Source organism: Abramis brama (assembly GCF_963993115.1).
Source record: "Abramis brama genome assembly, chromosome: 9".
Classification (NCBI taxonomy): Eukaryota; Metazoa; Chordata; class Actinopteri; order Cypriniformes; family Leuciscidae; genus Abramis; species Abramis brama.
The window spans coordinates 43,475,374-43,488,870 of NC_139971.1; the positions used below are offsets into that span (position 1 = coordinate 43,475,374).

The 13,497-nt window shown below is 40.0% G+C and overlaps 1 protein-coding gene across 1 annotated transcript; it reads left to right on the forward strand.

Moving 5' to 3' along the window:
* Nucleotides 1-1,193: 1,193 nt before the first annotated feature.
* Nucleotides 1,194-6,897, forward strand: LOC311089574 (uncharacterized protein). Its single transcript, XM_084124311.1, has 2 exons — nucleotides 1,194-1,409; nucleotides 1,793-6,897. Exon 2 carries the CDS (start codon nucleotides 1,798-1,800, stop codon nucleotides 2,806-2,808), a length of 1,011 nt encoding a protein of 336 aa, XP_083980437.1. The 5' UTR covers nucleotides 1,194-1,409; nucleotides 1,793-1,797; the 3' UTR covers nucleotides 2,809-6,897.
* Nucleotides 6,898-13,497: the final 6,600 nt, after the last annotated feature.

Genomic DNA, 13,497 nt, shown 5'->3' on the forward strand with positions numbered 1-13,497 from the left:
AGAAGCTCGCGGGCAATCAGGGGGACGTGGAGGCAAAATTACAAAGTAATTAATCAGAATAGTTAGCAAAAGTTGCTCCTGCTCCAGCTCATGGACAGCTCCTACTCACACTCTCTGTCTCTGGAAGTTTGGGAATGGGAATGATTCAGATTTCTCTTGGCACAGCTACTAGAAGACAGACGGGTTGCTCAAATCACATCCACGTCGTCAAGCTCAGTGTGAGTCTGCGCAGTACGCTCAGCCATCAGGAAGTCAGTGCTTCTCACTTGTCTCCGTTGAAACCTATGGGGTCGCTGTGTCCATTTCTTTTACTGTCTATGGTTACATCGCAGGCGTTAAGAGGTCTGCAGAGAAAACATCTTTGCATTGACTTAACATTGAAATCACTCGCGCCTGACGCGCTATTCGCGTCCGGTGTGAATGGGAACGCAGCGGTGGAGCGTTTTTAAGATTTCCTCTCTTGAGGGTGGTTTCACTTTTTTGCGTTTTTAAGCCCCAAAAACGCCGTCGCCGTCTAAACGAAAGGCACATCTGATAAAATATTTTTACGTTTTCACCCGCGAGCGTTCTCGTGTAAACAGGGCCTAATAGTTTCATTGTTGGGACTAAAAACCTAAAACTGGAAGCCATAAAAGACCACGAATCATCCAAATGCCACATCCAGGTAAAAAAGAGAAATATATATAAGAGAGAAAGAGAAAATGTCAGTATTTCATTGAGACTTGAGATTAAATAAACTGCTTAAAGGCATAGTTCACTTTAAAATTAAATTTTGGTTTGTTTTAGCTTACCTCAAGGGCATCCAAGATGTAGGTGTTTTTTTTCCGCAGTAGTTTCAATTTTGATATTTTTAGGTCAAACCGTTCTTGTCTGTCAGTCATATAATGCAGGTCTATGGTCACTGTCTCAAAGAGCATGCACAGAGTCCAAATTAAAACAATTCCTCATCGTCCAAATTAAACAATTCCCCATCGTAAGTACACATTGATGGCCTAAGACACGAAATGAGCGGTTTGTGTGAGAAAACGAACAGTATTTATATCACTTTTACCTCTTGTAACACAGCCACGTCCAAGTGATCTGAATGCAGACTGGTGCATATACACTATTTCGCCTTGGCTACGGCAGTTCTTAACGAATGATCACTTGGACGTGGCTCTGTACAAGAGGTAAAAACGATATAAAAACCGCTCGTTTCGTGTCTTAGGCCATCAATGTGTACTTACGATGGGGAATTGTTTAATTAGGACGATGGGGAATTGTTTTAATTTGGACTCTGTGCATGCTCTTTGAGACAGTGACCACAGACCTGCATTATATGACTGACAGACAAGAACGGTTTGACCTAAAAATATCAAAATTGAAACTACTGCGGAAACAGAGACACCTACATCTTGGATGCCCTTGAGGTAAGCTAAAACATACCAAAATGTAATTTCAAAGTGAACTATCCCTTTAAGTAGCCTATTGTAGATCTTGTAGTATTAATTTTCTCATGCAGTTACACCTTGTCGGTTAAAAACAAGAAAGTGGCTGATAAAAACATTGAGTGGCTGGTAGATTTTGAAATCCACCAGCCACAGTGGCCGGTGGACAAAAAAGTTCATTTCCATCCCTGGTTATCACTACAGAAATATGGGATTTGTCTGTGTAATGTAAAAAAATAAAAAAATAAAATCAAGATCGGTCTACCTCATTCATGATAATATTATGTAGCAGTTGTCTTGCATCATTTGAATGTCCTTTTGATGTACTGAAAATAATTTTTTTTTTTTTTTTTTTTTCATGTCAGACCTGATGGAAGAGAGCGAGGAGAGTGAAGAACTGAGTGAAGTGGAGGAAGAACATCATGTCAAACCTGGAGAAAAACCTTTGAGTCGCTCAAAGACTAAAAAGACATTTTTAAAGAAAAGAGCCAAGAAATCTTTCACCTGCACTCAGTGTGGAAAAAGTTTCTTAAAAACACGTAATCTTGATGTTCACATGAGAGTTCACACTGGAGAGAAGCCGTTCACATGTGATCAGTGCGGGAAGAGTTTCACACAAACAGCACACCTTGAAATTCACATGAGGATCCACACCGGAGAAAAGCCGTTCAAGTGTGATCAGTGTGAAAAGAGATTCTCCCACAAACAGAGTTTCGATCAACACCGGAGAATTCACACCGGAGAGAAGCCGTTCACATGCACTCAGTGTGGGAAGAGTTTCATAAAAAAAAACAATCTTGATATTCACATGAGAGTTCACACCGGAGAGAAGCCGTTCTTGTGTGATCAGTGCTGGAAGAGTTTCACAAACAAAAGTAATCTTAATGTTCACATGAGGATCCACACTGGAGAGAAGCCGTTCTCATGTGATCAATGCGGCAAAGCATTTCTCTGTACATCAGCCCTGAAGAAACACCTGGCCGTTCATATGAAGGAGAAGCCGCATTCATGTTCTGTGTGTGGGAAGAGTTTTTCACTCCTGCTATATCTACAAAGACATCAGAAAATTCATAAGGATGTGAGAGAGTACATGTGCTTTGAGTGTGAGAAGACTTTTACTACAGCGAACGGTTTAAAACTGCACCAGAGAATTCACACTGGAGAAAAACCTTACAAGTGTTCACACTGTGACAAGAGATTCAATCGGTCAGAACATCTGAGAACACATGAGAGGATCCACAGCAGAGAGAAGCCGCACACGTGTGATCAGTGTGGAAAGAGATTCTCCATTAAAAGTCAGCTGAAGCTACACATGAAGATCCATACAGTGGAGAAACCAGATCACCGCAGTAGTAATTATGATACGCAAATGTCAAAATGATTTGACAATCATTTGAATTATTCGCTCTAGCTCAGCTCAAGAGAAGCAGCAGTCACATGATCTTCTCTTCCGCCTTAATAACACCAGTTACAGCGCGAAATAAACATGAATGAGCATCTGAAAGTGTGTTAAAAGATAGAGTACAACTTATCGAAGTCCGTATCATGTGACATTGAGTCGCTCAATCAGTGTTTCAACCGTGGAAAGACGTTAGTAAACAATGTCATGTAACGTCACATTTACCTCAGAAAAAAACATATCCAGTGACCATAAACTCGTCAGTCAGCGAGAAATATTAACTCTAGAGAGGATAATTTTTTTAAATTATGCACCATATTACATATTCATTATAATTTGCAATATTCTTCAATATGTAATGCATGTTTGAATAAATCTGTAATGTGTTTTTTTTTATGACAGCCACCATTTAAATTTTTATATAATTTCATAATTTTTATATAATTTCACTTTTTGGTGCTCAGAAAAACGCGCTGTTTTAGTGTGTAGCAAAAGAGTATGCACGTTCTGGGACATACTTCGATGACGTCATGCAACGTGAACGCGAACGTGTTTGCCTAGTTACGCACACCATGACTGTTAACAAAACATTTTACATTTCATTCATTCTTATTTGTCCAATTTAATTGTATTTACTATTCCCATCTTTTTTTCCTCATAGTTTTTTTCCAAAATACATTTACAATGTGTCCTATACCAAATTGAGGAGTGAAGCAGGCTGTCGTCGTAGATCAACCAAACGCAGGTCGTTTGTGAGGCGGCTGGTTCTGACGTGCATGTGCAATGTGTGTAACGAAAGCTAAAATATTTAAAGTTTATAGTATAACTATTGTTTAACGTATTTTATACTTATGTATAATACTCAAAAATACCCAGATGAAAATGAACCATGCTTTTACTATAGTAAAAGTGTAGTAACCATGTTTATTTGGTTGGACTGATAAAGTTAACGTGTGTACAGCCACAGTATTACTACAAATAAGTCAGTGTGGTTAAACTATGGTTAGTGTAGTAAAAGGTGTTTATTTTCATAAGGGTTTATAGTAAGGTAACTTATAAATCTAAGACAAACATCAGAAGAAATACATAAAAAAAGACACTTGCATGACCCTACAAGATAAACACGGTACTTTTTGGCACAACATAACCCCATTAATATTACGAGATAATAAAATATAACTTTAATAAGGGTTAAACATTTGAATTCTTACACTTGAAAACTGAGGGCGATCTCCGCGGCTGCATCCGGCTGCCATGTTTACATCACCATAGATACCACCATCAACACAAAGCTCCTCCCTCCCGCACGCAATGGGTTGTGGGCAATATTAGCCGTTAGAGTGTGCATTCATAGACATCATTTATAGCTAGACGCCCTATTGGCCGCTGGGCGCAAGAAATGCGGCCGCCATCTTAAACCGGTCATACTCCTATTTGCGTTGCATGGCAGCAGTAGACGCCAGAGCACTGTGCAGCATATTCCTGCTCAAATCGGCGGACCATCGCTCGGGGATTACTTTTCACAAGTTAGATTTAACATTTAACATTACCGTACTATTGGTTGTATTTTGTGAATAAAATATGCAATGTGTCCTGTATCATGGCTACATGTATGACCTTTGCAGCAAAAAAACCCGCGTGAAAATCGGTTCGGTATTCAGTGAGATATGATTAATTAAATGTGCTGACACCTGCCAAACAGATTACACTGAGCGGAGCGGTTGACCGGTTTAAGATGGCGGCCCCACGGCTCGTCCGTGCCAATAGGCAGTAGCGGTCGATAGGGCGTCTACCTATATGATGTCTATGTGTGCATTGATCTGCACTTCGAATTCTAACCGGAAATAGTAGACCATTCGGGTATCTTTGGAATACTCTTTTCAACATACTACGATTTGGGACGTACTAATTCTAGTTTCGCATACTATTTAGGACGGATAGTATGCGAATTGGGACTCAGCATCAGTCTCAGGACAATGGGCTTTATGCCTAGCTGCACTACTTCCTGAACTTCAGCCAGCTCCCTTGTTTCCTGTATGCCGTTATTGGACAAACTTTATTAATCCAGGTGTGCCTGATTATTGTTGTTGTGACTACTGAGGTCAGGCACACCTGGATTAATCAGTTTGTCCAATAACGGCAGACAGGAAACAAAGGAGCTGGCTGAAGTTCAGGAAGTAGTGCAGCTAGGCATAAAGCCCATTTCATCTCATGGAATGATGATAATATCAGAGAATGTCTAATAGGAAGAGAATTGGCACTCTCAGGTTACTTCCGGTTTCTGGACTGGCTACAGTAACACGTCTCTGTCCATGCGGGGGCGCTCGCAGGCGAGTGCAGAATGAATGAGAGTCTATGGGGTTTCACCCCCAGAATCCACATTTCTCAGGATGTAATTTTTTGTCAAGTAATTTGAAAGTTGCATTCAAAAGGGGGGGCTAAGATAATACACTCAGCTGAAAATTGCATTTTTAAGTTCACTTATCTGTTCTAAAAATCCGTTTGTGATGAACCATGTGATGACGTCACATATTAGCAGAATGCTAGCGTGTTCCGGCCAACAACGGCCCAACCTGTATGAAATTGAAAGGACATAATTACTCATTTATTCGACTTTTGGACTATAATCTATATTGAACTTGCAGAATCAACAATAAAATCTACGTTGATTCAACGACAAGCAGGAGAAAGAGATGCATTTGCCGTCTAGCCCCATAGACTCCCATTCAGTCTGCACTCGCCCGCGATCACCTCCAGTGGAATTCTAATGGAACTGCAACCAAGATCGATACAATGGGGCTAATAGAAAGTGCCAAGGCTCTTCGTAGACGGGCTCTGATAATATCAGAAATTCTCAGTAACGGTGTTCATTTCGACCCGGAGTCGGACAATAATGCCTACAGAATCAGAGTGCTGTATGGAGATGGAACAGGTATAGTTTAGTTTAATTACGGTCATAACGTATTTGTCATCTGCTTGTATGTATCCACTATTAATAGCCTACAAGTCTGCTGTTTCTGACCAGGTCCGAATGATGATCAAAAATATACTGATGAGTTTAATAAAGTTTATTGTACATCACACAAAAGATGAAGCATCAGTTTTACTCCAGAAAATCACCATAATCTTGAGCTGAGTAAACACAGTATAAGAAGTGCGCAAGTACATAAACGAATTTCGGTAGAGTTGAGGGAGCATTTTCTTTGAAAACAAAATAATTCCACCTCGTCTTCAGCGGCTGCCTCAGATTTCGGGAGTAAATAGAGAGAGCTATGTGGATTAATACATCCAGCCACACAACACCTACATCGCTTGGGGGACATTCTCATCAGTGCAGCAATGGCGGATGTGTACAACTCGCTGTGAACTCGATCAGGGCGGGTCTATGTTAAAACGGCAGTGTCTGTCAACACTGGTGGGCGGGGCCTGTGCTGAAGTGACGTCACTAAAGCCACATTCTGAACACAGGTCATTTGGGAGACACTGCTGATGATTTATGGGGATTAATAAAAAAGGAGTGAGTGGATTTTTATCACTATTGGGTGGTTGTGTACATACACTGCCAACACACATTTATGTCCAATAAATGCATAATAGGTCCCCTTTAAAGCAGACCAAATCTATATTTCTTTTATTTCTCTTCTCTGTCATATTCAAGTCATATTCAAGTGTGATCAAATATGTCACAATATTTCTCAGGGTGTGTTTATTGTTGAAATCCAATTTCTGTATAAACACAAATCTTATTAAAGTTTTGACTACAAAAAAATCTAGTGGACATTTGTACTTTTACTACACTGTTAACACATTATTAACACACATTAACCTTGTCACGGTCGAACAAAAAAGTAAACCATACACAGGCGGAAACAAAGCAAACACCTCAAATAAAAAATTTGAACATATGCACAAAGTATATGGTGGTAACAAAGAAGTTGCATTACACAAGTAATCCAAGATAAACACTTTAATAATGATAATCACAGTCAGAGAATACACAAAGGAAGAAAGTCAGACCCAGGGGCGATTCTAGGATTTTCATTTTAGGGGGGCTCAGCCCCCATTGAGGGTATGATTAAAAAAAAAAAAAAAGTTAGTTTATGGTCTAATGCTCATTATTAACTAGTTTAATTTATATCATCCAGTAACATGCATATGGCAGGGTATTATAATCAGAGGTCCCGAATGTAAGGTATTTAGGGGGGTTCGGGGGCATGCTCCCCGAGAAAATTTTGATTTCTCTGATCTACATATGTGCATTTTAAGATGTTTTGAAGGCCAAAAAAATTGGATAACAATAGCTTTACAACCATGTGCGGGCAGCTGTTTTTTTTTCTCACCTCATCAGCATCACACTCTTTTTCTCTTTGTTTTTATTTTGCTCTGTCTTTTCCCCTCCTAAAGCTGAGCTTTGACTGATATAGGCTTTTCATTTTTGTCTGTCAGTGAAGAAAGTAAACATAGGGTCAACTGATAGGTTGATTTATGAATCATTTTCTCAGACAAAGCTACCAGGAAAGCTAGGTAACTAAGTTTATTAAATTCATTCACAATATGTACACATTCATTATTGATCTAGGCCTGATACATGGCCGTAGACAGGGCTTTATAATCAAAGAGGTCATACATTTGAAGTTGTTATGGGGTTAAATTTTTATTTCTCTGATATGTGCATTTCAAGACGTTTGAAGGCCAAAAAAGGATAAGAAATAGATTTAAAAGCTGCTCTCTCCTCATCTCCATTACTCTGTCTTTTTCTCTCAGTCTCCTGATCTTGCCCTGTCTCTTCCCCTCCTAAAGCTGAACTTTTTTAATTTACCGAAGGCTACAAATTGTATTATATTAATTCTCAACAAGTACACATGCATTATTAATCTTGTGCCTATGAAAACGGCTTTGTTAATGTTTCTTGTCCCCTCACAATGACATAATTACACATTATATAGGCCTATTTTCAGCTCAAAATGGCGAAATTAGACAAAAAGTTTATTAGTTTTCGAATTATTTTTGTCATTCGTTTAACATTTATGACCTAAAAAACTGTCAAATATAAAATGTTTAGTTTAGCTACTTATTCTTAACTTGTCCTTGACCGTAAACTGAAGCGTCAGTCGTGCTGCTAAAATTCGCACTCGGATGAGAAACCGAACCGTCCTGTGTTGCTCCCAATGCTCTTTAGTAATTACATTATGTAAACTGCAATGCATTTATGACAAAGAACTGCACCGATGCAGATGTAATATCATAGCAATCTATCAATAAATGCACTCACGACACACCTTGTAGGCTACTCTCTGATGTTCGCTCTGCTCGGCGCCGCTGCAGATTGAAAAATGCGCTAAATCCAAGCAGTCAGACTCAGATAAGGGGAGGAGCCGAAACTTGACGCAGCTTTACGCCATTTCAAATGAGTTTTTAAAAGGGGACTGAAGCGATCAAAAATTTATTAATCAAATATTTTTTAGGGGGGCTGGGCAGAAGTTTAGGGGGGCTGAAGCCCCCCTAAAAAGGGCCTAGTGACGCCCCTGGTCAGACCACTAACGATGAGAAACGACAAAGGAATGAACAAAAAAGGAAGTATTTGTTCACAGAGAACTGAACTAGATACATGTGGGAATAATTAAATGTGGGAACAAAGAGAATTTAGTAACTATAGGAACGAGAATCGACAAAGGAAACACAGGAACATGAACACAAACACAATAAAACATAAGATAACAGTTTCAGAGGTATGTGGAGAAACCATGAGACACGTGTTGATCTTGGCACTGAATCAAATATGTGCTGGACTGAACAATAGTTTCAGTCATCTTCTGTTCAGCTTGCGAAACCACTAGGGTTTATAAGGATGAGCTGGTAGACAAGAGGTTTAAACAGGACCTTCACAATCCTCAAACAGACTAGAAATGGCAACCTCTGGTCATAACATGTACGGGAGACGGGATGTTTCAGGCTTGACTGTCCCTGAACGGAAACGAATTAGAGAAGCTGAGCTGGACGCAAATCCTGATGTTCTCTTCAAAGTGTATAGTCCAGTTTATCCACCTGATGATGGAAAGCTATGTGCTCTGGTCTTCAGAACCACAGCGGATCCCATCAGGTGGATGAGATTGCTCAACAGATATAGAAACATCACGACTCAGTGGACTCACAGACAATTTACACCGCATTTACACACAATTTAAAATCTCACGTCGAGGGGATAAAATCAACAGAATCTGTGTCGAGTTTCCAAACCATTTGAAGGAGATCAATGACCCTCCCAATGACATTGAAGATCTGGGAGCAAGAATACAACGACTCGACATAAACCAGGAATAAACACGGGCTACTGAAGATATAAGGTAAAACATTTAATACAATCACATTCTATCAATGCAGCAAAAAAATTTACAAATGCTTCAAAATATCATAATTAAAATATTGACTTAAAAAAAAGTGATATCAGACAAATGTGAGTTTGATTGTTTGTTTGGTTTCTGTTTCTGTTTGTAGCTTCCATCTTAAAACATTCTTTAAAAGTCATTTACACATTGTGCATAACTTTAATCATGGATCAGCAAAATGTAGGAAATATGCTATATTGATTTTTTTTATACAGGTTTATGTTCATCTGCATTTATGAGTTGTAATTCATCATCTGACAACAGCTGTTATATACAGAAGTTTATTATTGTATCTCTTCCACACAGAGATCATGTTTTCATCTGACGGGAGACATCGAAGATCTCAAGATCTGCATCTTTTGACCAGATTTAAAGCAGATCAAACATGAAATTCTTGTGTTTCTCTTCTCTGTCACACTTAAAGGGATAGTTCACTTTGAAATTAAATTTTGGTATGTTTTAGCTTACCTCAAGGGCATCCAAGATGTAGGTGTCCTTTTTTCCGCAGTAGTTTCAATTTTGATATTTTTAGGTCAAACCGTTCTTGTCTGTCAGTCATATAATGCAGGTCTGTGGTCACTGTCTCAGGCCATGTCCACACTAATACGTTTTCGTTTGAAAACGCATCTTTTTCTCTCCGTTTTGGCCTTCCGTCCACACTGAGACGGCGTTTTTATTAATGAAAACGAAGCTTTTTGAAAACGCACTCCAAAGTGGATACATTTGAAAACGCCGTTTTCGCGTTGCAGTGTGGACTGTGAAACCGGAGGGATTTAAAAACGATGACGTAAATTTAGTCATGTGACGCATATTGTACCAATAGATATTCATGTTTATACCAGTATTGTGCCAGTTATGTGCTATTCACTTTCACACTGTTTCACACTCTTCATATCACAGTCCTGCAAAGATGACAGAATGTACTCACATTTGCTGTCCTGCGGTAATACATGAGAGCAGTCGCGTTTTAGACCAAACATATGGTGTCTGCGTGCGACCTGGACGCATCAGTGAATGGTGAGATATTTTACTGAATAAAATGATCTTGTCAGAAGAATTGCGCGATAACTTCATTATTTATTTTTCCATCTGAATCATATCAGTGATGTTTGGTGGGGTTTTATACATGCGCAGTAAAGGTGAATTTTGCGTTTTCAGGCGTTTTTCAAAAGTTTCTCATCCACACTGAAACGTCCGAAAACGCCTGAAAACGCTAGTGTGGACGGAGAGCGTTTATAAACGAAAACGCCGTTTTCAAATGTATCCGGATTAATGTAGACGTAGCCTCAAAGAGCATGCACAGAGTCCAAATTAAAACAATTCCTCATCGTCCAAATTAAACAATTCCCCATCGTAAGTACACATTGATGGCCTAAGACACGAAACGAGTGTTATATTGTTACTTAATTTTACAAAACAATAAATGATGCGATGGCACAAGAAATTCTTAGATGCTCACTGTTTTAGTCCAGATCGAACTCACATGTACATCTCACATTCTCTCTTGTATCTACACTGATCAATCGCCCTTCTCTATCTCCCTCTAGTGTTCAGTTCTTGTAATGACAGTTTATGTAGACACAACAATACACCCCCAATACACGGGTTTCTTGTATACAAACAATACCCGATGCGCGCGCATCCAGGAGGCAGAAAACCGCTATCTGTTATGCCGAGTTCTGTAAAAGAACATTGTAATTAACGTAGATTTTGCATTGTTTGTAATTTCTTGTTGACTCAATAATAAACTGCAATTTCAGAGTTGGATCTGTTTGTTTGTGTCTCATATTTAAAACGTCCAACTGTTTACGAATCAAAATCCGGACATACTGTGATGCATGAATTATCATGTTAGACTAAGTTAGTAATGTAATAGCCAATGTTAGCAGTGCAGCATCTCTAGAGCCCGAATTTGCTTTTATATAAGTTAACTTTGTTTACGTTACTTTACGACCTGCAACATTTCATGACACATAAGTTATAACGTTACTTTACTGTAAATCAAAGATTTGACGATGGATTATGTGGGAAGCCATTAGTACCTCCGACCGTGGCGATTATAATATATATATAAATATTAAAAAACTTAATCTCAGCAATGGTGAGATCTTGTCGGATCCCTACGCAATATATGATCTTTGGATTGTGGATGACAAGAAGTGGCCAGCAATTGTATGGCCTGATATATATAATTATCTTATTCAGACAAGTGTGTATACAAGAGAAATTATTAGAGCGTACAAATCCCTTGATGCATACAACTACGTGCTATGTGGTCATGTGCAGCTCGTCAAATTATGAATAGAAAGAATATAACATACAACTTCCTCCTTCTGTCCCACTCTTCCATTCGCCTAGATTTGGAATTACTTACAACACGTATAATTTAAATGAGCAGATAAAACACAACAGATAGGCCTGCATGTAAATAAATTACACAACAACTCCATGGCATTTTGACTTAGCGACAACACCACCACTTTGCTACTAGCCTAAACCCTTTACTCCGGTACGAAGACCGCGGGTCTTTTGCCTCTTGGTTGCGTGCGCAAGCAGTGATGACGTCGCCGAGAAATCCATGTATACGTAAGATATTTTCCTTCCCACTTAATCTATCAGTAATTACCATAAAACAAAAAGATGTTTCATTCCAACATTAAGCAATAACTCAAGGAAGTAAAATGGTTTGAACAGTATTTTTTTTTTTAAATGTAGTGCTTGAGCACAAAAACAAGCTTATCTTAATTATAACAGGAACAGAACGTATAAGCTATAGACTATGCAATGTATAACTATACATTTACGTCTCGAAATCTTTTAGCCATGAGGGAGGTTTGCGCATTCTTGACGGACGTTCCTCAACCCGCGGAAAGTTATCAGCTTCATTACAGAAGGAACTTTGCACCGCAAGCTCAGCTGCAGGATCAGGCATCTGAACAGCTCGTGCCAATCGTGACGAATGCCATTTCCTTCCATCCTCTAGCAAGTAGGTATTCGGACCCACTTGTTTCTCAATTTCAACAGGATCAGAAAATTTGCAGTGTCCCTTCGGCACATGAAAGGGCTTGCGCACTCGCACCCTGTCCCCCTCTTTGAGGATAAGCCGTCGTGCTCCACGTTTTGCATCAGTATAACGCTTCATTTGAGATTGCTTAAGAACAACTCGCTTGCGAACATCCGTTGCCTGGAGAGTGCTTGCAGGGGAATGAAGGGCAACGTTCAGTTTTGTTCTCATCTTCCGCCCATGGAGTAATTCGAAGGGTGAAACTCCCGTGGTAGCATGTGGAGTAGAGTGATAAACTTGAAGAAAGTCTGTAACAGTACGTTTCCATGGCTTAGATTGTACTATAGCCGACTGTACACAGTCCTTAAAAACTCTGTTAAAACGTTCTATAGCCCCGTTCGCGGCTGGATTATAGACATCCGTGCGAACTGCCGCAATGCCTCTTTCTCGCAGAAAGGTGGTGAACGCATCCGACGTGAATTGTGGCCCATTATCCGTAACCAACTCTACCGGGTAACCATGGCGACTGAAAATGCCATTGAGAAAGTCAATAACAACCCCTGTCATCACAGACGATGTAAAGGCAACTTCTGGCCATTTGGAATAGTAATCAGTTAAGGTAATAGCGTACTTACAGTCCCAACCAGCAGTGTCAAACGGGCCGACAATGTCCATTCCCAGTTTACTCCATGGTGCATCTGGAAAAGGTACCGGTTGGAGGGGGGCGGTAACCGTACGAGCAGATTTATCCAGCCTTTGACACAGCTCGCACGAGGAGACCTGAGTCTGGATAATCTGATCCATTCCAGGGAACCAGTATAGTTCGTGTAAGCGCTGTTTTGTCCTCACGATTCCCTGGTGACTTTCGTGCGCAAGAGTTATTAATGTATGTCTCAATGTCACCGGAACTACTAGACAGGTGTCCCTGAACACCACATTGTCCTTGACACTAAGTTCATTCCTCACATTGTAGTAGGGCTGAAGGTCGGTATGCACAGCTTTTACAGAAACAGGCCATCCTTTTTCGATTTGGGTGCATAAAGCGGTCAGTTCAGGACACAAGGCTGCAGCAGTTTCGAACTCGGATGGTGAAAATGCAGTCAGGGCAGTAGACAGTAAAGCGACCAGCTCTGGCTCATCATCAGAGGTAGAAGCAGAAGCGAGAGGAAGAGGCAACCGCGACAGACAGTCAGCAACATGATTTGATGAGCCAGCCCGTTACACAACGTCATAAGTGAAACACAGAAGGTGAGCTGACCACCGAGCAATGCGCATCCCGGC